Source organism: Trematomus bernacchii, unplaced genomic scaffold, assembly GCF_902827165.1.
Source record: "Trematomus bernacchii unplaced genomic scaffold, fTreBer1.1, whole genome shotgun sequence".
NCBI lineage: Eukaryota > Metazoa > Chordata > Actinopteri > Perciformes > Nototheniidae > Trematomus > Trematomus bernacchii.
Window position 1 is genome coordinate 480,174 of NW_022987313.1, and position 27,196 is coordinate 507,369.

Genomic DNA, 27,196 nt, shown 5'->3' on the forward strand with positions numbered 1-27,196 from the left:
CTTTCAGCTCATTTAGGATTAGGATATCGATAAAAACGATATGCGATATCGATTGCAGGAGACTAACCATCACCTCCTGAGGCGGTGCTGAATGTAGGCAATGCCGTGGACTCAACTACTCACTTGATTTCAGTTGGACCTAGCCGGTCCAAAGTATTTTAGCTTTACCAAAAGAAGGGTGTATTCGCTCACATAAAATGGAAGAGAAAAGGAGAAAAATATCCGCCAATGTACATTTTGTATATGTGTGACTGTCCCACTTTACCCTCATGGCAGTGTGTCTTAAAGGGGCCCTTTTATGTTTTTGGGGTATTACTTTAGTGTGTTAAATAGGATTTTGTGCATGTAAATGGTCTGCAAAGGCTAAAATCCCTCTCCCACAAACTCCGCCTGGCCGCAACAGAGTCAGCCAGCTAACCAATCAGAGCAGACTGGGCTCTGGTTTCAGACAGAGGGTGAAAAGACAGGCAGTATGAGAACAATAAATACCTTTTTGAACATTAAAGCATGTCAACATATCACATTAGAGGCGCAAAATATAAATATGAACCTGGAAATTAGCATAATAGGACCCCTTTAAATTATTGTGAAAGTTAGAAAAGTAATATTCAGGGACTTAAAATATATATATATGCAACATGATTATCCCGTAAAAGGATACTCTACTCTATGATTTAGCACCACAAGGTTGGATATGACACGACATCCACATTTCAGAGCAGTTCCATTTGGACCTCTGTGTTTCCTGTTTGTGCCCTTTTGTAAGAGTCAGTACTCGTATGTGAAAACTGTGAACAACACAAGACAACAAGAGCTGCATGTGTGTGCACTCTCCTGTTCCAACCAGTGAGCTGCAGTGCTCCTTCACAGTAATGGCTGGTGCACCACAGAGCAACCTTGGTGCTTCATCAGCATGGTTCACACACACTGCATCACACACACACACACACACACACACACACACACACACACACACACACACACACACACACATAAACATTGAAGGCAACTGCTGCCACTTGAAGTGCAACACATATGCGGTTCAGAGTGAGTGAATTGACAGAGGGGCGGAGGAGAGCTGCTCACCTGAAGAACGTGACGAAGAACTGCACCAGATCCATGAAGTTACTGTGCTGCGAGAAGGCGATCTATACAAAGGGGAAAAGAGGACAACGTGCAGAGTCAGAAATATGTTTTATAATGGAGATTTCAAAAGAAGAGGTCAGCAATATATATTCATCAACATGCAGACTTTAGACTGACCTTGTAGGGCTGACAAAAGGAAGGCAAATGAGGGGGTGGGGGATCATGCTGTCTCTTCTAACACAGGCAGACAGTGCATATGTATGTAGTGTATACTTTGAATAATACATGTACATGTGTTATTGTGCACAAGTTAAATGAAGCATACTATTTTTTTTTAAATAAACAAGCTCTATTTATCTATGCTGATGCTTCTTATGCATTGCGGCACCTTATTTTGTAAACCCTACTCCCATTCTTCCTTGATTGACTTGCGAAGAAGACATGGCAGACCTTTCGCAAAGCTAGTTCTTGGAGTTTAGGTACAAATCAAAACACCCTTTGGAATCAAAGTGTTTTCATTGTGAATTAGAACATGGTCAGCGAGACATGCAGCACTCCAATCGCTGGCTAAATCGGGGCCATAAAGTGAGTATCACTAGTGTAAATGATAACGGATTTAAAAGGGATTATTCTTCCCGATGGTAACACAACCACTGGGATGTTTCCAGTCTGTCTGCTTATCTAGTATCCACACTGCACACCTGTCACAGCGACATCACGACAGCTGCCCACAGCCTGCACCAAAAACCCTCATTCCTGCACTGTGGGCAGAAATATTCACTATGTAATCATCACAAGAGCATTTGTACTAACGATATCCTGTCTTAATCAAGGTTGCCAGGGGTAACATTGGCAGTGCTTTACCACCTCTTCCTCCACCTCCTCCTCCTCCTCTCTTCACATATGCCTACCACCCCCTCAAAATGCCTCACAATGAGCAGATTCATACAACACAACACTGCCTCTCTCTGGTAACATCGTGGCTCTGCAGCAGAATTCGCCTCACATGTCTTTTCTCCGAGGTGACACCTTGGACAAATCACAGCTCCTGCTTATTATTCGTGGCAAAGCGGGGATTTGCATACAATTCCAGTGGAAAAGAAGAAGCAGGAGGGGAAGAAAAAAGAGACGCAAGCCGGGAAACCCAGCTGTGTGCATGTCAGATTAGCCTATGAATACTTAATATGTGATCAAAAAGTACAATACATGCATAGAAATTGCTTGATGGGTCGGAGTGTGTATAAATCCACAGTGACTTTGCAGAATAGCAGCACAGGGCCAGAAGCATTGGTCTCCGTGGTGAGATGACAGGGGGTGTGAGTGTTTTGTGAAGGGCCCGGGGTCTAATTTACTTGTGTAGTCAGCACCATCTGGCTGCTAATGTGTTGCTGTTGATTACTGTTGAGCGCAGAATCCTCAGTGTGATCATTTCATGCAGACTGTTGAACACTGAAGGGAAGTTCAGGTAGCCAAAACACCAGGAGAAAACTTGAACAAAGATATGTCAGCAGAGTGGGTCTCAGTGGGTCGCCATCTGCTGTGGTCTGGTGTTTAGTTCAATGGGTATCAGAGTGCCCACAAAGGGCACTAATGTTGCTGAGATCAGGTGTTGGTCAATCAGGGCCCAACATGCCAACAATGACTGTGAGCTTTTAGCCAAGCAGTGCATGTGTGTTTATTTAGCTGATAAGTTGTTAATTCTAATAACTAATAACTGTCTGTAGACAAGATGCTCTCTCTTTTAAGGATGTCGATGTTATGGGATATTTTTGGAAATGTGAGTCATTAGGGTTATTGTTTCCGATTAGTCTTATTATTATATGTTATTGTTTAAACTGCTCTTGGGTTTTTTACAGTTGCCATTTATATAATTCTCAGGAGGACATTTCTAGTTTTAGATACGTTATGTTTGACTTAATAATCCCATTTCTGTTTAATTCTGATTTAATCACATACTTAGACTTGTTTGACCCATTTCGTTTGACTGTCATTTTACACAAAACTTCTCACACATATTTTGGAAATTACAATCCAAAATACTCCAAAGAAGCAGAACAGCATTCCCTGTGTACACAAATTACTACAAAGATTTTTTTTTTCAATGATTCTGAATTTCTAAGAAGCCAATAAGGCGTTTGCAATTAATAGGAAATGGTTTGAAAAATGTGACTTCCTGTGCTTATGAATGTAAATGGGAGGTTAAAAGTAAATGGATTAAGGATTGAATGTAGTTTGAAACTGTGAGTGTGACAGATTCTCCTCTCTTTTCAAGGACAACACTAACTTAAACTCGAAAAAGTCAATGATTTGAGCTCCATGTCAATACTGCATTTTTCTGAAAGGTACAAGCATGCTGTCTCGCTGAGATGACATAACAGTTATTGTAGCGGCTAATCTCAAGTGTCAGCCTGTGTGGAGCTTTGTCACCGGGAGGCGGGCTGACGCTCTCGTTACGGGCCCAGCGGAGGGCCACTCTTTAGGGGCCCCCAAAGGATCTCGCAGCAGGGCCTGTCAGCCTGCCGCCGGGCACTGAGGCCGGTAAATATTCTGGCTCTAATGGCTTCTGACAGACGCTTGAACTCTATTGGAGGTTTGAAGGAAAGCGTCATTATCAGTCCGGGGGAGGGCGGCTCAACAGGTTCCACAGAAGAGGGAAGGGCAGACGGAAACTGAATGTTAAATATGGCGGAGCTGGAATTTGTGTGAGTGATACATTTATACTTGTGTTATGTGCAGCTTCAAAGTACTGCATTATAGAATAATTATATCTAAAATATTTCGTATGGTTGTTTTTTTAATCTATTTTTTATATTTTGTAAATTCTTTAAATGTTGTTCAACCATATATATCTACAGTGAGTTGCACATTGCAATATCTTCCAGGAGTTATGTCTGTAAAACACAGTAAAAGAAAAATGTGTTAATTTTTCATTTTATTTAATTCTAACTTTTATTTTTCCAATTATCTTACTATTTATAAAATTATTTATTTATTCGTCATAGTTTATATTATCTAATGATATGCATTTTGTTATTTTTTTTATATTATTTGTCTGCATAAATACACTGCTAAAATATGAATTAGCCGGCTGTTTTTACGGTGTTGCACGCCGGCGAAGTTTCTCAGCTAGTTTCCATCCTCTCTGTGATCAGTATCAAAACGCAGCCATCAGCAGCCATGCATGGCCCAGATAAACACTCCACAATCCACACAGAGAGCTGATAGCTGCAGCTGCTGCTCCACAGCGGGGTTTTAAATTGGAGGCTTTTCTAATCTCTACTATATCATGACATGTTCACTAAGGCAGGGAGCAGGAGATCACAGCTCTTTAATGTAATTAGTCTGGGATTTGCGTTTCATTACAAACATCATTAAATTCAGATCCATTCTTCACCAGGAGAAGGAAAAAAAGAGGGGTGGGAGAACACCTCGCTGACTTAGCTCAGAGCAACTGATTTTACTTTGATGATGAAGTCATCAGAAAATTCACTTTAACCATTGTTATTGATCTCAATTTGGTGGGTCAAACGTATTAAATCATATAAGTGTCGTCCCTGCAATCCAACAGCTGTTTAGTTTATCCTATCTAATACACATGAGGTAGTAAATAGTTTTATCTTCCAACAGATTTTCAGTTGTGTGGGTAAATCAATGTGTGCTGTTTATTAAATGCAACAGATTGAGTGGTGAAAGCAACAAGTGGAGCCAATGCAAAAGGACACAAACAAGCCCTCTTGCAAATGGTGAGCAGGCTGTGCTAACACTGCTCCTGCCATGTGAAAGCACACAGAGACAACCTTGAGGTGGTGAGTCTGAGGGAGAAAGAGACAGCTCTGTACAGCTGCACAGTAAAGCCAGGGAGCGAGGGCTTAGTTTGCACACAGCCCACTCTGAATGCAGCATGTGTTTCAACTTAACATTCCACTTTGCCCTTGCTCTTTCTCGGCTGCTGTTTATGAACCGTTTCCCAACACTCCGATCAAACACTGGAGTGCCGAACGCCTACGATTACGCACCCACACATCCCAATGCCAAACTGCAAAAGACCACTGAAGGCAAGGAGAACAAGAAAAAGGCAACAAAAGAGAAAAATGAAGAGGCTGTTATCAAGTTCGAAAAATAATTCTGAGACGAGGAGCAGAGGCAGAAAAGGAACGATAAACAAGCGGAAAATGTTACCTCGCTGACGAAGGTAAAGCTCCATGAGTACAATGAGGAAATGACACGCTAGCAGACCTACGTGCTTGAGTTTCAGGGATCCTCTATATGATCCCACCCAGCAAGGCAAAGGGTGAGGAGGACCAGAGGAGGCTGAGAGGGGAGAGGACTCCCTGAACTCAGCTCTGTGTTCTGCTGGAGATCTCCTGAGGCTGGCTGCCAGCAGCTGGAGCTCTGAAGCTGAGAGAAAATAAAAGCCCTCACAAGGCAGGACATGGAGGATGGAGGCAGGCTGTTTCTCCCCTGCAGGAGGAGGGCAGGGGGAAGGAGTTTGCTCGGGGCAACCAGTCAAATCACTTCCAGGAGTGATCGGGGAGGCACACAATCCAGGCCCAAAACACCCCGTGCACTCACTCACTGCTTCAAATCTAATATTGATGCTGAAGTTATTCATCCTTTATCAAGCTGAAAACATACTCAAGAACTAACTACTCAGACATATCCTGAAAAATTCATATGTAGGCATGCGAGTACAAAGCTATAATGGTTGATTTATATTCTACTCCACATTTAAAGCACTGGTAGTAGAGTAGGGCAGTTTTGTGATCAGAGTTAGAATTGATCAAATATCAACAAATCCAATTCACAATGTTTCAGTAAGATATACTTGCAGTGCATTTTCCAAATATGTTGACGGTAGGATACCAAGTGACCTGTCTTTGATCCAATATAAGAGTCCATCATTCTCTATATCAGGGGTTTGTTTGTTTTTGCCTGTCCTTGTTTGTCTACACTCCCTCATAATGTAAAGCGTCTTTGGGTTCAAGAAAAGCGCTATAGAAATAGAATTTATTATTATATTATTATTATAGGACACTACAGGGTGCATTATTATGCCAATACCATTGCAATAAACCACAGGTAAAAAACAGTTAACTGTATTTCAAACTGCATAAATGTAAGCACTTGAAATTCCCAGTTCTCCAGTTCTGCACACAGCACTAGAAAGTGCAAATAACAAATTCATAAAGCATTAATACAAATGTTGCTGTCCAACTTATGAACTTCATTTACTCCCTTAACCAAAGCCCATTGGTTTACATAATACATTGGTGTGTAACTCTCTTATGCAACAGTTGAAATAAATGCTTTTTAAGACATTAGCGCTTTAATAAAGACTACTTTCATGAAGGCTTTTGTTCCAACTGTTTTTTTTTTACCGTAATTGGTTTTTGGCAGACATGGCAGTTTCAGCAAGTTAAACCAAGGACAGGACAATGTGTATGTTCTATGGACATTTTCAAGGCTTGTGGTGCTGTTGAGTGTTGTCAAAACTACCCAAAGTTATATCAATGGTATAAGATGTTAAGCTAAGTGCACCTAAAACTGGCAACTGAGCAAAGACATTTGGATACCAAATCCATTATTAACGAGATGTACAGGTGTATGTTTTGTTATGGACACCTGCTAGCAAATCAGAAACAAGCATCTTCTGTGGTATAAGGGAGTGAGTGCATTAGCAGAAAAGCCCCCATATAAAGAGTTAATACATATTAAATGGTCAGTTAATTCACACTGTGAGTAAACTGATGGAAATTAATTGAATTTGTATCTTGTTACAGATAAAGCAATTCAAGCCAAGTGCCCAATTTTGCAGCCTAGGTCAGTCAGAACTATTGAGGGACAGTTTCCTCTCCATCAGACGGTTCACAGAGTGCTGCACACACCCCCTTTCTTCCCCCCACTGACCTAAATGTACTGGTGACTGCCAACATTGACATTCTGCCATTATACCAGCCACCTTTTTTGTTTGTTTGTAGAGTAGAAAAGTGGCTTTTAATAAGACAAGCTGAGCAGTCAGAGTGGAAATTGACCGCAGATTTGCTGCACTTTGATCCAAAATATGTGGGTCTATCCCTGGATGTGTTTATTTATTTGCCCACATACACACAAGCCCAAATATGGCGTAACTTTACACATAAAAAGCACATTAGGAGACCTGCAGTGCAATTTCGTAGATGCTTTTATTTGAACTGCATGAATACATGTATTTTCCGCATCATAAGCGCTGCTACAGTTGGTTAATATTCAGCACAGCGTTGCATGTTTTGGTTAGTACTCATGTTTAACTTGAGTAAATCATGCAGTTATTGGATTTTAAGGTTTTAGTAAAGAGGACATATTATGATAAACACACTTTAACAGTGCTTGTGTACATACATGTGGGTACCATCCAAACAAGAAACTGTGAAATTAGACATTTCAGTGGATTTTTTCAAAAACTTTGATGATGCGCCATGTTTTGTTCTTGCACCTCAATCAACCTGTAGTGGGAGTTGGGATTTTTTTGAACTTTTATTCATGGTAAAATGTTTAAGAAACAACCGAAAATGAATGTATGAAGCTGAAAAGCGCATGATATGTCCCGTTTAAAGTGGACCTATCATGCTATATTTAAATGATATATTGTAGGGCCATACCTATATAAGGTATATTCATACGTTTCTGTTTTCAAAATACCAAACAGATCATGCATTTGAGCCATGCCTCATTTCGCTCTATTTGCTGTTCTCCAGCCCTGTTTTTGCAGGGGGCTGATTCTGTGAGCTGCAGCTGACCACGCCCCCCTGCAGGAGAGGGGAGCGTGTGCTCTGATCAAGTCAGAAGAGGGGGAGAAAAAGAGATCTCCGTCTTCCGTGTTTTATTCTTATATGATTATATAGAGTCATTATTCATTTGTTTTAAAGCTCAATAAATAACAAAGAAGACCTTTGACCGGCACTTTTCTAATTTTGTCCGGAAGATTTAAACTTTATCGGACATGTTGACCGGCTAAATCTAACTGAAACTCTGCCGCACGGTCCCCTCGTTCCTTGGAAGAGGCGGAGAGGTGGGTGTTTGTCATCTGCTGGTGGACTAACCGGAGAGAATTACAGTGCTTGCCTCGACGGGGAGGGATTGCATTGAATTACAGCAGCGGGAGCAAACGCTTGCCTTGGGGAGGGAGAAAAAAAGCCACAGCGGAGAATAAACAGAAGGGTAACCATGGTAACCATGCGCGGGATGTCTTCTTCGCTGCTTTTGTGGCAGACTACAGCGCCACTTACAGGCTTGGCATATGTACTACAGCGTCTCCAGCGCTTTCGAGCGGCAATGGCCGGCCGTGGCCCAACCCCACATTCCCCTGATAGGTGGAGAGTTGGCCCAATAGCCGTAGCGCCACTTTACTGACGTCAGTGAAATGTTCAAATCTGGATCAGTCTGTATCAGATCCGTTGCAGCCCCTTTTTCAGAGATTTGGGTATGGAGGAAAATAGAGAGGGTTGTGTTTTCTGACACTTGGTGAGTTCCCTGGAACACCGGGCACACATATTCATGTATAAAAGACGTACAAAAGTGCATTTTGCATGATAGGTCCCCTTTAAGTCAAACTGTTTATTTGTATTTCTGCACTGGCTACATGTTAGAGGCCCAAATGTGAGACACGTTAATAAAATAGTGCAATCTGATTGTTTCTCTCTTTTTGCTCTCCTAATGGCAAGTCATTTCCTCTTTCCTTTTCTGTGCAAATTAGCTATCCACATTCATTCCAGCCATCACCGACACTCGTGCTGTCCCACATTGTCAGCACACAAAGCCTCCCATTTATAGATTTCAAGCGTCTTATCGAAGCCGTCAGCTTTCTTCCCCCGACACATCAGTCGTCATCTGATCCTCAGATGACACAGCTGAATGTGTCTTTCTGTCTGTCAGAATTAAATCTGCCATGTTCAGAAGAATCTAAAGCATCTCAAAGACTGTCGCTGCTCTGCTGACAAGATTATATTAATTTGCTCTATTAATATATTGCCCTACTTTTTTTTAAATCTTGGTTGATTCTGGTTTTTGGACGTAGCGGCTATAATTCAAGCAGGATGTGGTTTAGCGTTTAGTTTATCCTCTTCTTCACCTACATTTTCCTCACAAATATAAGTGTGCTTTTTATTTTAGTTGCAGTATTAGTTTACTAATTTAACTAGTGAAGCTCGACAAAAATGTCAACCACTTCCGAGCAGATTTCAGCGTGAACCAGCCAAACGTATTTTTCTGTCTAGGTTGAGCAAAGCTTACTTGAATCTTAATGGGCCAGGTGAAGTTGCTGACATAGACAAAGAAGGTTATGTTAGGGTTGTTGCGGAAGTCGAAGTTCTCGTTGGAGAAGCTGTCTTTGAACTCCTTGATGTTGCTCCGGGACACGATGGGGATCTCCTCCCCGGTCTGGGTGCCTGCTGGAGGACAGAGGAGAAATGACGTAGATGATGATGACATGGAAGTGTGAGGATGTCGGAAAAATTGAGTATGAGGGGAAAAACAAAAAGGCCCATAAGATGAAGGCAGGTGGACAAATGAAAAACAGGAGATACAATGTAACTTTTTATTAAGTTAAAACAATAACGTTAACTCGTTTTTATGTGATAACGTTTTTCCACCAAGTTCTAAACGATACTAATCAAACATGATAGCTCTTTCAATTTATGTAAATGTAATTACAGAGAGATAGAAATAATGACTTTGAGTTTAACGTTCACTCCTGCATTAAACACAGCTCAGAATATGATAAATGTTTCCCGCCTCATTCAATTTGTCTTTCTGAAGACAGAGAATATGTAGCAGCCTACTACTCATTGTTTAATTGTTTCAGCGCTGAGTGTTTTTGTGGAGACTTACCACTGAAGCTTGTGGCCCAGGTGATGTTCAGGTTGAAGTTCTTGGAGGCGTTTATGAACATGTCTAGATCCCGGTTTGGCTGAGGAGGGAAAGAGAACACAGAGAGCATGAAGTCACAATCATCATCAACATTAGTGTCATTATGCAATATCATACAAAGAAGAGGAGAGGAAAACGATGAATGATACTTTAAAGAGGACATATTGTGCTAATTTGCAGGTTCATATTTGTATCATGTGTCTCTACTGTGACATGTTTCCATGCTTTAATGTTCAAAAAGCTCTTTACTTTTCTCATACTGCCTGTGCTGCAGCACCTCTTTTCACCCTCTGGGTGTTTCTCAATCGCGAGTAAAGCTGCTCCAGAGCCACTATTTCAAGCATACTACGTCATCGAGTGCCGCCGAAGTACTGTTCCAATCTCCAGCATACTTGGAATTCTACCGAGCCCGGCGTACTTCGTTTGGAGAAATTTCGAGGCTGCACATGTGTAGACTCCGCGGTCTTAAAATCCCCACAATGCTTTGCGCACGGAACAATTTCCCCAAATCTGTGGCGGAAAATGTAAGGCGGGGCCTCTCATATGACGCACACCTGCACACTTGCTAGCCTGTTCCACTCTTTGTTTTCCGAATGCCAGGAAGTATTCTTGCCTCGCTTCTGAAGCAAGACACTCAGAAGACATGTGCTACCAAGCAAGCGTACTCGAGATTGAGAAACACCCTCTGTCTGAAACCAGAGCCCAGTCTGCTCTGATTGGTTAGCTGGCCGGCTCTGTTGTGATTGGTCAACCGCTTAGAGATGTCCCGCCCCTTAGCCTATTAGCCTTTGAGCGCTATCCAATGGAAGAATGAGTGTTACACAGTGAAGTCACCATGTTACAGAGAACGTTTGTACTATGTCCAAAAGCTCCTGTGCTTTATGATGAATAGTGCGGCGTAGGGCACATTTGGGCCGGTAATGGAAGCTGCATTAGCTAAACTAATGTTTGAACAAGAGTCAATGTTGAAAATGATTTTCCTTAAAGTACTGTACTGTAAGTGCAGCGATACCCGCTTTGATCACGTCAAGTAGATTTAAACGAGTCCTAATTCATGTTTACTTACTGATTGAAAGGCTGCGTTTGTGATTAATAATTGTAAAAGCTTCAGTGGGGATGAATATTTAAAGTGGCTCTGTAAAAAAGCTGATATGTTTGCTCAAATTATTATTAAATATGTAAAATATAAGTTTGCTTTTTGGAATAATTCTTCAGCATCATTTGGCTAATTAAATAACTGCTGAATATAATCCAAGTTCTGTCTTATTTTTTAGATATACATACAATTACAGAAGCAAGACGTAACTAAAATGTCAATTTCCTATTAATATCTAACACTTCTCTGTAACATTTATCATTTTATTTTTGTAATTTATAACTGTCTTATTATATTTTAGCTTGTAATATTTCTATTTTCTTGGTTTCAAAATGACAGTTTTTAAGTGTATTTAAATGTGCTAATGTTTTTCGGTTGCACTGCATTGCAATGTTTTTCAGAAGCTGCATCGTGTTGAATTGTGCAATATAAATAAAGTTGCTTTGCCTGGGTTTCCATTTGTCGAAACATTTTGTCAGGGAAGAATACCATCTGGAATATTAAATCAGAGCCGTGTGTGTTAGTACCGGCTCCAGATGCTGCAGCCAGGTAAACAGGACAGGACGGCTTTTCATTTGCTGTGAAAACATCTGTGTGTAGTTCACACACGATGATACACTGCAGGCTGCCATTAACAGAGGGGGGGTGGGGTGGGGAGGGGGAAGCCAGTGTCGAGCCTGACTCATAACGTGACCCACAGGAGAAACACCTCAGATTTCAGGGCATTTAAAAAGGAATGTCATTTTACTTTTAAGGTGGGGGTTTAGCTCCTCAATATACATCTGACTTCCAACTTTAGGAGGTCATTTCTGGGTTAAACCTGAAGACTCATTTTTCTGTACAGCCCTGGGTTAAATAAATTATATTTGTGTGTCAAATTTTCCCGTCTACTTTTCTTTCTTTTTTACACCTCTTAAATTGTGGAAACTAAAATCCACTTTAAATTCCAGACTTCATAGACCCGCACAGAAAAATAACTTAACTGTACTTTCTGTTGATTATTCATTTTTGATTATATATTGAAAAGGAATGTCATTTCACTTTTAAGGTAGGGGTTTAGCTCCTCAATATATATCTGACTTCCAACTTTATGAGGTCATTCCTGGAAATGTCTGGGTTAAACCTGAAGACTCATATTTTTCTGTACAGCCCTTAGTTGGGAAATGACTTTTAAAAAACAATACAAAATGTAAGACTACCTTTTTCATATTTTACTGTTGTTCTTTTGTGATATATTGCATTTATATACTTGTTCTTTTGTGATATATTGCATTTATATACTTGTTCTTTTGTGATATATTGCATTTATATACTTGTTCTTTTGTGATATATTGCATACTTGTTCTTTTGTGATATATTGCATTTATATACTTGTTCTTTTGTGATATATTGCATTTATATACTTGTTCTTTTGTGATATATTGCATTTATATACTGTACCTTCTCAGTTAATTATCATATATTGTATGTAAAGCACCTTGTTACTTGTTTTGAATAGAGCTTCATAAATGTAGTCTTATTGTATTTTTTGTTACATTTGATAAGATGACAGAATGACATCAGTGCGTGTTTTATTATTTTGTATTAGTTGTCGTATTATTTAATTTGAATAAAGACACTATTATCATATGATACCACTAAATGGTTTCTCTGCTTACAACTGCTTTGAATTCATTATGATTAGTCTTTTTTGTATTTTGTATTGGGGAGGCAATAATTATTGCAAATGTAATAATATATTGTGAATATTTGTGCATTTGTTGGTTCATGCGTCTGTACAATGATAAGCATGGATTACATGTCTCTTCATACTGTAGGTTTGAAACAATGTGAGCAAAACAAACCATACACAATGTCAAATGGGACTATTGGTCTCAGAAGTTTTTTGGAGACATTAATAAGATTGATGGTTTTCTCAACACAGCAACATTTGTTTACTTCTTTACAGGTCTCTCTTAAAGAAAAGAAGATATTTTGTAGAGATGTCCCGATCCGATCACGTGATTTTCAAAAGATCGGAATCGGGAGAAAAAAATCGGGGATCGGGATGTTAATGTTACAAAACAAAAATGACCATGTTCACGTCTTAAAGTCATCCTGAGGCCTTAGTTTTGGTTTAAAATTACACAACATCATGTATGTGTTGCTTCTTTTGGGCTTGTTTTCATAGACCTGGTTGCTTATTTCTCTCAAATCTGGCAACAGAGTGGGCAGGGCGCAGTGTCTAATAGTAGCAGTAAGCTAACGAGAGGCTACGTTCAGCTGGTGACTCGGGAGTCGGGACAGAGAAAATGTCAGGAGTTTGGAAGTATTATAAAATTGAAAGCAAAGGCAGTGTAACAGCCAGATGCAATGTTTGCAAGGCGGAGGTTCCGCGTGGTGGAAAGAACAGAGCTACGTTCAACACGACCAATCTAATACAAACACCAACAACAACACGACGAGTACACAGCGGCCACTCAGGTAACGGCACTGAAACAACCGACACTTTCAGAGACTTTTAAAAGGAAAGAGAAACTGCCCCAGAACAGTGAAAAGGCCCAAAAAATAACAGCCAAGATAGCTGAATTCATCGCGTTGGATGACCAGCCGTTATCTGTTACCTTTTTTTTCTCTTAATGCATTGCATAAAGATCGGATCGGGAAAAATCGGTATCGGCAGATTGTCAAAATCAAATGATCGGAATCGGATCGGGAGCAAAAAAAGGTGATCGGGACATCCCTAATATTTTGTTTATTGTTATGCATGTATCTTCAGAAGAAGCCTTGTTGTTTGACAGAGATGTGAGAAACTCATCATGTGGTGCTGTTCTTTCAGTCTTTAGTCCTGACAGAGCGACAGCTGTTGGGACGGTGGGGCGTTCACTGTCAGACACGTACCTCCTCAGGTGTGGCCACGAAGTTGATGGCGGTGTAGTAGCGGTCGTCCTCCTGCGACAGGCTGAAGGTGAACTGGTAGTCGATGAGCAGCGTGTCTGTTGGTAGAGATGGAGCCGGGGGGGAGGGTGGGTGAGGATTGCCAAAGAAGAAGGAGAAGGAAAACTCCATTAAGCTAGTTTCAAAGTCAGACAAGAACATGCACTTTCTTAGATGGACCTGAAGTTGTTAGTGTGTGTTGTCTGTGATGAAGGTAATAAGAGACTCTGTGTTCAAGCAGCCATTCGACAACAGCTGGAGCTCTCTGTAACCAGATCATAATGATCATTTATAAAAAAGTTGACTAGTTTACAAACAAAGTTAAACAAAAACCAGGCTTGGGTTAAATAAATTATATTTGTGTCAAATGTTCCCGTCTACTTTATTTTTTACACCTTTTATATTTCGGAACTAAAATCCACTTTAAATTCCAGACTTCATAGACCCGCACAGAAAAATAACTTACCTGTACTTTCTGCTGATTATTTATTTTTGATTATATATTTAAAAATTGAATTGAATTGACAATTATATTTGAAAGAGAAAAGCAAATCCTTACATGAGACAACTTTTACCAAACCAAGATTTAAACTGCTCTCAGTTTATTATACTTTTCTCTCCTTGCACTTTCTTAACGCCTATGCTAATACTAAAAAATGTATTTAGTTAACTACGTTTTGAAATTATTTTAATTGCATTGTTTACACATTACATTTTAATTATATATTTTTAAATCATTTAAATGTTTTAGCTTTATATGTTTGCATGACATTTTCTCAATGCCTACGAACAACTAAGACACTTCATGATTCCATCAATAAAGAAAAATTCAATTGAATTCACATTTCTAATATACATGCCTGTTCATTTAAAGCAGACTGAAGAGAAAACGTCCCAAAGTATGATTTTGTCGACTTAAATTATTGATAGCTCCTTCCATGTTCTTAAATAACATTATTATGTTGATAAAAAGGAGACAATTTTGTTTGAAGACCATTTAGATAATAAGAAAAAAGTAGAGCTATTTAAATCCCATGGTCCCTCTGCATTTTCATATTCTCTGGGACGTAATCATATTTGACAAGAACAATAATGACAGGAGAATGATCTGCAGTGTGACACACACACACACACACACACACACACACACACACACACACACACACACACACACACACACACACCACACACACACACACACACACACACACACACACACACACACACACACACACACACACACACACACACACACACACACACACACACACACACACACACACACACACACACACACACACACACACACACACACACACACACACACACACACACACACACACACACACACACACACACACACACACACACACACACACACACACACACACACACACACACACACACACACACCTCCACTTACAGTAACATGTTCCTTTGAGGGGGTTGCCTTGGTAACGATTCTCGACCTCACACCTGAAAGAGAGAGGTGGACGATAGATGAGGGGAAATTAGCGATAATGTGGGTGGAATGAAAGAAGAGGGAGGGGGAAAGAAAGGTGAATTAGGACGATTGAATTGCTGATAAAACAAAACAGGAGGAAATCCATGCATCCCAAACAGGGCTGAGAACACACACACAAACATGCACACATACACACACACACAGTTGCAACCTTCAGTCTGCTGCAGGAAAACCACAATGCAAACGAAACAGATGAAAGAAGAATAATGAAAGAAATGGAGCTGGCAGACGTCGCTAACAGAGACTTTCTTTTGACAAAAATAGACTAATTTTCATTCACGGATCTGCACTGTATCTCAAGTTTTAATGGGTTTTGGAAAGCCCTATGGTAATGAAGGCCACAGATAAGATTAGTGTGGCTCAAACTAATGAACAGCTGTGATTACAGAAAGGCTAAAACAAGAGATAAAGGACAAGCAGGGTAGTAGGCCTTTCTTTCAAACATATTAGCATGCTAGCTTTAATGTTTATTTAACATTTTTGTTTTCTAAACAAAATCCTTGAATTTCAATTGGGTCATTAGCTTTGAATATGCGCAAATCCAGATGTATACAGCATACAAGTTTAAGCAACAACAACCAACTTTATAAAGCTGTATTTCCCATTCATCTACTCCATTGACATAAAGTCCTTGCGAGACTTAGCATTGAACTTTTTTCAATACTTTTACAACATAGAAAATGAAAAACTGAAAAGAATCCTAAGGTAAAAGACTGCGTGGACCACTCGTTGACCCTTGAAAAACTTGAAAAGAAACGTGTTTTCGGGAAACCCATATCACTAAACTATTTTCATGATATAAATTAAGTTTTCCAAACCAAAGATGGTCAGGTTTGAAATCCAGGAACAGACCAAGGAGCAGACTCTTGAAACCTACCCTTATTCGTGGTAATGATTTCTATGTGAACAGTGGCATTTCTGTCACACATTGGGATTATGGGTAGTGTAGTGATTGTCCATGACACCGCAAAAAAAGGAGGTTGATATCATATTTGTTTGTGGCTTCTACAGTAGCTTAAAACCGCCATTCAACAACATTATGGGTAATAATTTAAATCCTCAGTTAAGAATTTAAATTGGATTTTAATTCAGGGAAAACTCACTGTTCAGTTCTTTACTGCATGTGCTGGAAAAACGGACTACTCTCATACCCAGTAGTTAATTGCATAATTGGGGTATAATTAAGATATAATTCAGCAAAAAGGAACATTTGAAACTCACAGGTGGCAGCGGTCTCCTTTGATGCCCTTTGTGGTGCAGAAGCACTTCCCGTTGTTGGGGTTGCACATGCTGGCGTGGCCGTTGCACTTACAGGCTGAACAAAAGACATGAAACATAAAACTTTAAGTGCATCAGTAAAGCAATACCATTCCTTTTTTACATTGAATGACTGCTATCAATCTAAATAACAGACTGCTAGTGAATCGTGAAGGTATAATATTATGTCGAGGGTGATATATCGACTCTTGTGAAAGGAAAGTCTAAAAAAAAATCTAATTTGATCTATATATCCCTTTATCACAAATGACACACAGATTTGTCTTAGGGGGCTCTACATACTGTGTACAGCATATGAAGAACCTAGAACAACTCCTGTGACATTAACAGTGTGTGTGCGTGTGTGTGTGTGTGTGTGTGTGTGTGTGTGTGTGTGTGTGTGTGTGTGTGTGTGTGAGGGATAGCAACAGAGGAATTATCCCTCTCACTGGACAAACATAGGAGCAATAGATGTCATGTTTCATGTGAACGTGTTTGAAAAAGAAGCATCCAAATCTAAGCTTTTTCATGTCTTGTTTACATGTATGAGTTGTAAACTCTGCTTTTACTGAATGTGAACAGTCTCATTCATCAAGCAAAGGACAAGGTAGAAATACAAAATAGTGCTCCAATATCCAGTCGTTTAGGCCCAGCGCCAAGTCTGTGCACAGAGGTTAAAACAACTTTAAACGCTGCATTTCCCACTCAAGCTCTGAGGTGACTTTAACGTCCCATGGGACAGTTTCAGTATCCGTCAACAGATGCCAAATGTTAGGTGTGGTGATTTGGAGGACCAATTTCAAAACTCCTGTATCGATGTTAGTGTTTGCCATCCTTGGCATTAAATCAGTAAATCAATCTTACGAGATGGCTGAGCCGCGTGATTTTAACAGCTGGAGAAGTCTTTGTAACAATGGGCCACTGCTGCTGGATATGTGATTGTATGTCTCAGTTGTATCTTTTTGGTTTATCCATCATCTCCATTTTAAGGTTGATTATGCATGTTTTTGAGTAAAAGTTATATAAATAAGGTTAAGGAAAACATGCTTTAATGTCCCTGCTGCAAGTAAAGACGAAGCATAAACAAAGAATGAATAACACTTCCTGGTTTATTGCTGATGCAGAACAACTTAAATATATATTCTAAAACAACACCAGAGGAAAAACCTACGTTGGCTGTGATACATTGCTTAGATAAATTAAGCCATTGAAGTAAAGGATGATTGATTAGTTGTCGTATCGACTCGATGTCAGCATTAGCTGCAGACCCGAGTAAATCTTAAATATCCCACGGGACTGCTTTACTGTGCGGCTATAAAACTGAACTGTGAAAACACTGACAAGTTAAATGAAGCTGTGCTCAGAGAGACCGACTGCCTGATTCAGAGCCGACCCACAGGTACTCACGCTGGCAGTTGCCCCCATTGGTGGGGTCTCCGTAGAAGCCGGAGATGCAGCTCTCGCAGTGCCGGCCGGTTGTCAGGTCCTCGCACTTCTCACACACGCTCTCGTTGACACACTGGCTGTGACCGTTACACTGACAGGCTGCCAGGGAGTAAACAGAGCACATACTGCATGAACATCACACGCCAAAAACGTTTTTTTAAGTAAACAGCCCCAGGTCCAAAACATGAATTAATTTGTGTTTTAATTTGCGAGTACAGAAAGTAATTTGCAGTCTGGGATCTGTTCCTGAACTGTCTGTTGGTGCTGCATGCAGAGACCTCGTGTGACAAATGATGTTACTTTGATGTTCCCCATGCCTTCTAGGTTTTGAGGGGCTTCCAAATCTTACGAGAATCGACGACAACACGCAATCCAAAAAAATAAGAAACTGCAGTTTGTGAGTCAAAAGAGTATTTCATTAACAAAAGACACCTACTCTCAAACTGACTCTCAAAATAACAAAACTTTATTGATTAAGTGGTATACTTTCTTAGTTAGCGGCCAAAAAACGTTTTCCCATCTCATCAGGTACCGTATTTAGCTGTATCCTTTATCTCCTTACCCATATCTGTATGTTGTGTCTCTCCTGTGACATGTCTCCATGCTTTAATGTTCAAAAGCTCTTTATCTTTCTCATACTGCCTGTGCTGCAGCACCTCTTTTCACCCTCTGTCTGAAACCAGAGCCCAGTCTGCTCTGATTGGTTAGCTGGCCTGCTCTGTTGTGATTGGTCAACCGCTTGGAGATGTCGCGCCCCTTAGCCTATCAAGCACAATGTGTTGGAGCGCTAGCCAATAGAAGCGTTGGTGTTACATAGTGATGTCATTATGTCACGGAAGTAAACAAATAAGTCTAATTGAGGCGTTTTAGGCAGGGGGGGAGTTTGTGGGAGAGAAACTCCCTTTGGAGGGAACACAGGGACCTCATCCTTTGCAGACCATTGACATGCACAAAATCAATATTATAAAACACACAACAGGAAAGGGAAAACTCCAAAAAGCACAATATGGCCCCTTTAAATAACGTTTTTACATTAAGTTGTGGAGCTGACCAAAAGGGGAGCCTAAAAAAGGCATGCGTTTTTCTGTTAGTTTTACATTTTAATGAACAAGTAAAACAATCCCTGTGAGTGAGCAAACATTTCAGACCTATTGGTTGTTGGAGTAGTTTTTATATTTTTTTATACAGGCACTTTGAGCATCATCATGAGGATTAGTATTCAGCCGGAGCAAACTGTTGTATAATGTTCATTTGGCTCTGAAGGAAGCCTTTCTTCCTCAACAATAAGCCTGAGTGGACATGTGGTGTTGGAAAGAGATGGCAGCGAGGGGGCAGAGGGCTCTGAAGAAAGGAGCTATTGAGTTGGATTTAGGAAATGAAGGATCCTGTTCCTGCTGACCCACACTTAAAGATATTTAATGTCAAGATATCTCGGTCACTGCTACTTTGATTTTTTTCTTTAGGTTTACGTTTGTTATGTAAGAGCAGTACCAAATTGCTGGGGAAAAGCTAAATATATTTCCTTTAAAATAACTCTTTCCTCAACAACACGTTTATATATTTTCGGTAAGCGATTACTATTTAAAATACTCTCGCACAGAGCCGCCCCAATTCTCTGCTTGAACTAGATTGGGTCTGACCCAAAAACAAAGCCTTTGTCAGAAAAATCAGGGCCAACACAGGGGGGGGATTTCAATTGATTGTTCAAGTCTAACTTTTAGTGTAAATGCGTCTACAGAAATAATAATAATAATAATGCTGTATTATATAGCACTTTTCATACAACACGTTTAGCTCAAAGTGCTTTACAAAATGACATCACAAGTAATTTAAAATTATTTCCAATGAAGATTGAGCGCAATAAATTACAATACGCATATACACGTATAAAAACAAGAAATTCCCCTCAGATTATTTGTTAAGAATTTTAAAAGGTACATGCAGCAAAATATAACATTTTATCAGGATAATAGACACAAAGAGGTCAAATGTATGATAATAAAAATAAAATAAAATAAATAATGTTTCTCTGACAGATAAAACACTGACAACTGAGTCGATGCAACAATATATAATATAAAACCCCATAAAACAAAATGAACATATAGGTACAACAGAAATACAAATAAAAAGATTAAAACAAATAAAGCAACATAAAGGTAGGTAAATAATAAAGACTAAAAGAACATTTAAAGTGGGGGGTTGCTAATAAAAAGCTAATCTAAAAAGATGTGTCTTTAGCTGTCGTTTAAAAATGTCCACTGAGTTGGCCAGTGGACATTCATTTATCAGATTATAACATAGAAAGCGTTGTGCTCCCGTACCTGGGCAGTGGATGAAGGACCAGTTGTATTTGGCCTCGTTGGGGCACATGCTGGCGTTGAGGGCGGGCTGGGGGCTGGCGGGCTGGGGGCTGGCGGGCAGGCCGGGCAGGGTGGAGGGGGCCGGCACCGCGGTCTGGAAGGGCCCGCGGTACGAGCCCTCGATGCACTGACCCCTGCCCGTGTTGTTGTGGTCGGTGCACCAACCGCAGCCCGGCTGGTCCAGACACTGACCGCAGGTCCTGTACCCCGAGCAGTTCTCCGCTGCAGAAAGAAACGGTCAAATTAATGCATGGGATTCAATTCCAGAACTGTGTGGACATATTTTCTTAAAGTCTCTGTCCACATATCGCCGGCAGAAAGGCTTTTTTTGACAGTGATATCTTGACAACGTATCACCGCAGTTGTATGACAGACTTGCATCACCCCCTTTATTTTCTGTTCGTGCTACTATATATTTGTTTGACATGGTTATTTTACTCCTATCCAACTGGAAGACGCTTGCTCTCACACTTTGTACGAAGCGAGGACGAAAAGTCACACACTCACCGGCAGCAACATCCAGTGTCCACCCGGGTTATCCTCCCGTATAAATGGGAACAATATTCATTGTTATGATAGTTTCAAAGTCTTAAAGACACGGTCAAGCTTTTCCTCCAATTTCTACAATTACGTCACGGACACTTTTCTAAAAAAGCTAAATATTTTTTATTTGAAGCACCCGGAGCAATGCAAAAAGAGCAGAGCGCTGGGTTCAGCATTTCTTCTCGAGGCAGTATGCGCTCAATCTTCATTGGAAATAATTGAAAAATGACGCTATAGAGAACAGGCCTTTACTTGAGCTGGTTCTCAGTGATTCCCCATGTGTAAGTAAAGGATTCAAATATAAATTACTGTCCTATGAATGGTAGGGTAAGAGTATATTTTTTATTGGGTGATGTAAATAAGGTCTAGCCTTTGCAAAAGATTAAATTACTAACACCTCCATCAGGCTCAACAGTTAATGTATCTCTCTCCAGCTGCTCTCTATAAATATTTGCTTATACTTTAAATCCTAGCTCTCAGCCCTTGAGGGGATTCTCTGTGTGTAGCTGTAGCAACAATATATGCTTAATTGACCTGCCAGGTTAAATAAATGAAAATTGTTCTTCGCTGCGCTGTGCACACAACAAAGCACCAGCCGCAGACTCGGCTATCAAACTATTAAAGCAGATTATTAATCCCCATCTCATCTACTGGAGGGGCCACAGTGTAATGTGCTCGGCTAAATGAAGGTTAAAAAACAACACTAAAGAAACTCCGCTTCAGAGAGTCACAGTTATTTCAAATGTTGCCTTTGAGGGACGTTCTTTTAAGTCTGATGGAGATCGCTACATTTGCTCAAGTGGTTAAGAACATTAAGGAGCGCTACGTGAGCGGACTTCAGATTTGTGCTTTCTTTAATGTGTTGAGTTTTTCTTCCGTCCTCAGATTGAAACTCATGACCGGGAGGCTGGTGGTTCTGCATGTAGCCGCAGCAACTTAATCAGAGGTTTAAACAGCATGATAGAACATTTTCATTTGTCTGAGTGTTTTTGCTACAGTAATTAGTTTGGAACAAAAAGGGCCAGAGCTGTGTAACTGGCATAAGAAACGCATGGAGAGATTTGTACACGCTTTAAACTTTGACATTTTATGTAGAATCAATGGGTTACGAATCAAGAGATGCCAATGGCAGGGTTATAAAATGCAGAAAGGTTATTACACTAGGACATGATGAGATCAATGAGTCAACAAATCCTGTACTTGTTACTTCAGCAAAGAGAAAATGTCTAATTGTAATGGTGCGTAATTTCCCTGAAGGTTTCCTGTAGCGTGTTACTAATTATAATGTAAACAAGACTGTCAGTAAAAAATACAAATAAATTCCACCCAAGTATATGTTTGGTTATTATTGAAGACATTATCATGTTGCGTCGCTAAACTATTTAATTAGTTAATTAAGTATAACAAAACGCTATGTATTTTGCTGAAATGACTACCAAATAAAAGTACTTTTCAAGAAACTTAATAGAAGGAACATTGGAAAAGTGTTATTCTTTTTGAGTCCTTGTTGATTCCACTTCTGTGCCCCAATACATTTTTCAGAGGTGTTCCATTTGAAGCTTCACTATACAAAGTCTTGTGAAAGAGACTGAATGACCAAAAACATGAAGTTCTAACAGGTAAATACTTGTTATTCAATATTCTGAGTCTATATATATCAATAATATACAAACATCTTAATTAGTTAAATCTTTGAAATATGATATAAAGATCAGAAAGAAACTGCAGAGATTGAGAGTCTTACGTGGGCAGGTGTTCATGGTGAACCACTCCATACACTGTCCGAAGGGGAAGGAGGCCACGTACGCGTTGGAGTCGACGCACTGCTTCATGTTACTGCACCACATGCACTCGGAGCTGCCGCTGGTGCACTCGCTGCACATGGCCCTCATGGCACATGGGGTCCGGCACTGCTTGGCACTGTGGTTGGCTGGGGGACATTTCAACAAGTTAGGCTGGTACTGTACAACATTTCCATTTGTCTATTTGTAAGTGTTTTCCTAAGAAAGCAACAGTAATTAGTTTGGATGATACACAGTTCTTTGGGAGTTTTTAAAGGTCCCCTATTATACTGTTTTTCATCAATATATTATAGGTTTCAGATATATACAAAAGTGAAGTGTTTGGCTCCAAACAGATCATTGCAGCATCCCATAATCCCCTCTGTTTCAGCCCTGTTTCAAAAGTGCTGATTCTCTGTCTGTTACTTAGATGAAAATAAGGAGCCACTCCCCACGCCCCTCAGAGATATTTGGGTAAAAAGAACACAATGGTGCTCTAGGAGGAGATTCAGGTGATAAGGTGGGGGGGGGTTACCTTGGTTGGTGATTGGCTAATGGTTACACAAGCCAAAAAATCGTTATGACATCATAAAGTGGCCAAAATCTGATCAGCTCATTTTCAGACAGGTTTTTATAGAAATGGATCAGGACAAAAAGAGAGAGAATCTTTTTTCCTGAAACTTTCAGAATGTCTTTACACAGAGGGGACACATGGTTATGTATAAAAGACATGAACAAGTGGATTTTTTATAATAGGTCCCCTTTAAGTATTTTAGCACCCACCTGGTCGTTCACACAGGCTGCCGTTCACCGGGTTGATGCAGGTCTGTGCCTTCAGTCCGCTGGACGCCGGCTCGGCCAGATATCCACAGAATCCGGCGTCGCTGGGCTCTCCGGGCAGCCACTGCAGCGAGGTGTTAGTGAAGGGAGACATGTCCTCCCAGCACCAGTACGACACGTTGATCTTCCTGAGCCCCACCCAGGGCGTCAAAGAGGCCTTGTACTGCAAACACACAGCAGCACCACAAAGTCAAAACAAGGATATTACACACAACAAAACACGCTGTTTTCTATGAATGTGATCACTGCTCAAAGCTTGACTACTGTTTACTTACACTACTCATCATTATAGCTTCAATGATTAGACAACGAATAATCACTTAGCATTTTCTGCCATGTTTGTATGAAAAATAAACTGTTTTCAGCCTTTCAAATATGTAGATTTTCCAGATTGTATCTTTTTTATATCATATTAAAACTGTGGGTAAGGTGACCAAATAAATGTTACAAATGTTCTTTTGGAAAACGATTTTCTTCACAATTTGTATACATTTTATCGACCAAAAACGTATCAATTTAATTAATGTTGAAAAAAATAATTGTTAATTTGTTGTCTTTTAAAATATATATTTTTGTGAATCTGCTTTTTAACGTTCTCTTAGCGTTTGGTCATAGTCTAATGTTAAAAGCTCATTAAAAAACGGTTGAAAAAGAGACAAGTTAAGTTCATCTGTAAATAAAAACTAATGTGACATTGATGAAAATCATGTCAAGAAAAAAATTAGGACTTTTGACTGTTTTGTTTTGTTTCAGGTATCACGACTTGCGCTGGCTGTGAGCAACAATAAATCTTCTACACTGAATACATTTCCCTTGGCGGCACTAGAAGCAGCTTTACTTCCTCCACCTGGGAGGCTCTGTTATCCATCCCATCTCTAATCAATAATGGCCATGCTGTTGCAGCAGTAGTAAACAAAGAGAGAATTACTGTTCCATCAGGATTTAATTGCATTTCTGGGATTGATTGATCCGGTCTGTAAATAGTAGGAAGTGCTAAACAGCACAAACGGCGTCTATAAAACATGACAGGAAGACTTGTGAAGCACGTGTCTCTGTGGCTGTGCAGCATTTCATTGTTAGACTGGACAGGGTGAAAACATATATTATTCTGGAGGAATGACTTCTTCTCTGACTTTAAGCACAAAGATTACCTGGAACTGACCATGGTAATAGAATTTAGACAACAGGGGAAATCTGCACAATTTCATTAGTATGGATGGAAAACACTCAATCCCAGCTCCACTTTGTGATTTAAACTCAATGTCTTTGTTTAGCGTCCACATTACATATGCTCAGCGGGTTTCCAGCGCACTTTGTAGGATCGTAAGTGGGTAACATTTTAGCACGGGTGACTTCAGTGAGGGATGGCAGTGGTTGTGCCTGAAACCGACATTTCAGTGAAGTGCAGAACAGATAATTAGAGCTCACAGTGAACTCAAGTGGAGACACATACCCTAATATTTAGACAGATTTAGCTGTGATTAGACAAATAACATGGGTCCCCAGCATGAACATGTGAGACTTCTTTGCATAGAGCATAATCATCCATTCAGGAAATATGAAGGATTGTATGATTTCCATTATAGGACAGGAAATGGAAAATTCTAGATCCGACGGCAAGGTCATCAAATGTCGTCTTATTTTCTGATTAACCGTTTAAAATAATTTGTTTACAATGATCTTAAAGACATAGCAGATAATACTCTTATTGGAGAATTGTTGGTATTCATGGTAATGAGTACAATTCTTTATGAATAATCAAAATATTTTCCAAATAAGTCTCTGTTGATCTTTTCATATAAATATGTATTTCTGGTTAATCAAATTTAATCAAAACTCCCGTTTACAAAATTTAAAAAAGGTAAGTTACGCAGATTCTATTATGTTTAATTTATTTGTATTTGTTTTTCTTTGCTAAGTGCCAGACTTAGTCCCATCCTCATTGACCTCAGTGCAACTGGGTGTTATTAATTTACATTAAATTACAATTCATATATGAACCAACTTTGAAATGGGTTAATTACCATCATTATAAGAAAAGCTACAAGGCCAAGCAAATATCTTCAAAGACGAACACATTCAGTATTCATTTAGTTAATCACTTTGCGTGCTGCATCTCTGGGTAAAATGCAACATTTGCATATCTCGACTTGTTTTCATATCCCATGTGTGTTATGGCTGTGTACAAACTGGATGTAAAGATGAAAGCTAACAGTGCACATCTCCTCGTCATTCTCACATCTGTGGTATGTGACCTGCATCTGATGATTACAGTCGATCGTGGGGATAGATTTCTGTGTATTTGCTCGAATGGAGGGAGTAAAAGGTGTCGGAGGAAATAATCTGTTAGTGGTAGATTTGTTTCACTCTCACTACTCCAAGGAATTAAGACAAAGAGAATCAAGCAGAGCTCACCTGGAGATAACAAGCAGCATTTTAAAGAGGGCAGCTACCACAAACACATAAAAAAGCCACAGGAATTTGTTTTTTATATGTGGTGTTAGTTTTGTTTTGTTGAGTACTATAACATGGAAGAGGCAATCTGAACAGTATATTCTTATTTATGTAGCTGATGTATAATTATTAGTGGTGGAAAGTCACTTTTACTCAAGCACTACACTGTCAATTGTTTTGACTGTACAATTGTGAGATACTTGTACTTTACTTTCTCCATTTAGAGCTGCTTTATACTTTTACCCCCTCTATATCTCAGAAGCGCTTACTGTACTTGTTATTCACATACATGTATTTGACAAGGCCATTATGTATATTAAGTACTTCTAGTTTAGATATTGTTTGTATATTCTGTTGCCAGTACCTTTGTACTTCTACTTAATTTAAAGGGGACCTATCATGCAAAATGCACTTTTGTACGTCTTTTATACATGAATATGTGTCCCCGGTGTTCCAGGGAACTCACCAAGTGTCAGAAAACACAACCCTCTCTATTTTCCTCCATACCCAAATCTCTAAAAAAGGGGCTGCAACGGATCTGATAAAAACTGATCCAGATTTGAACACTGTCCTGACGTCAGGACGGTGGCGCTACGGCTATTGGGCCAACTCCACCAATCAGGAGGAGACGGCCATTGCCGTTCGAAAGCGCTGGAGACGCTGTAGTACATATGCCAGGCCAGTAGATGGTGCTGTTCTCACAGAATCTGCCCTTGCAAAAACAGAGCTAAAAAAAGTGCAAATTGAGCAAAATGAGGCATGGCTAAAATGCATGATCTGTTTGGTATTTTGAAAAGAAAAAAGTATAAATATGCCTTATATAGGTATGGTCCTACACTATATTATTCAAATATAGCATGATAGGTCCACTTTAAGTTAAGTCAAGCAAAAATCTCTAAACTCTTCTTCCACCATGGATGATTATAGATGTCGATGCAAACTTCTTGATGTACGATTTTAATCATTAAAATGGTCCAATCTGATT

The 27,196-nt window shown here is 39.8% G+C and overlaps 1 protein-coding gene across 3 annotated transcripts in view; it reads right to left on the reverse strand.

Annotated features, from left to right (window-relative positions):
- Positions 1–27,196, reverse strand: part of atrn (attractin) — a 141,646-nt gene that overhangs the window by 61,563 nt on the left and 52,887 nt on the right. For 2 of the 3 annotated variants that reach the window (XM_034113927.1, XM_034114077.1), the window contains exons 16-25: positions 23,701–23,920; positions 22,881–23,066; positions 20,555–20,815; positions 18,192–18,329; positions 16,749–16,842; positions 15,426–15,478; positions 13,967–14,061; positions 9,952–10,030; positions 9,355–9,512; positions 1,087–1,148 (exon numbers count right to left, since the gene is read on the reverse strand). In XM_034113927.1, coding sequence (XP_033969818.1) covers positions 1,087–1,148; positions 9,355–9,512; positions 9,952–10,030; positions 13,967–14,061; positions 15,426–15,478; positions 16,749–16,842; positions 18,192–18,329; positions 20,555–20,815; positions 22,881–23,066; positions 23,701–23,920 — 1,346 coding nt within the window. The remainder of the gene's footprint in view (positions 1–1,086; positions 1,149–9,354; positions 9,513–9,951; positions 10,031–13,966; positions 14,062–15,425; positions 15,479–16,748; positions 16,843–18,191; positions 18,330–20,554; positions 20,816–22,880; positions 23,067–23,700; positions 23,921–27,196) is intronic. The other variant, XM_034114002.1, reaches the window with a different exon arrangement.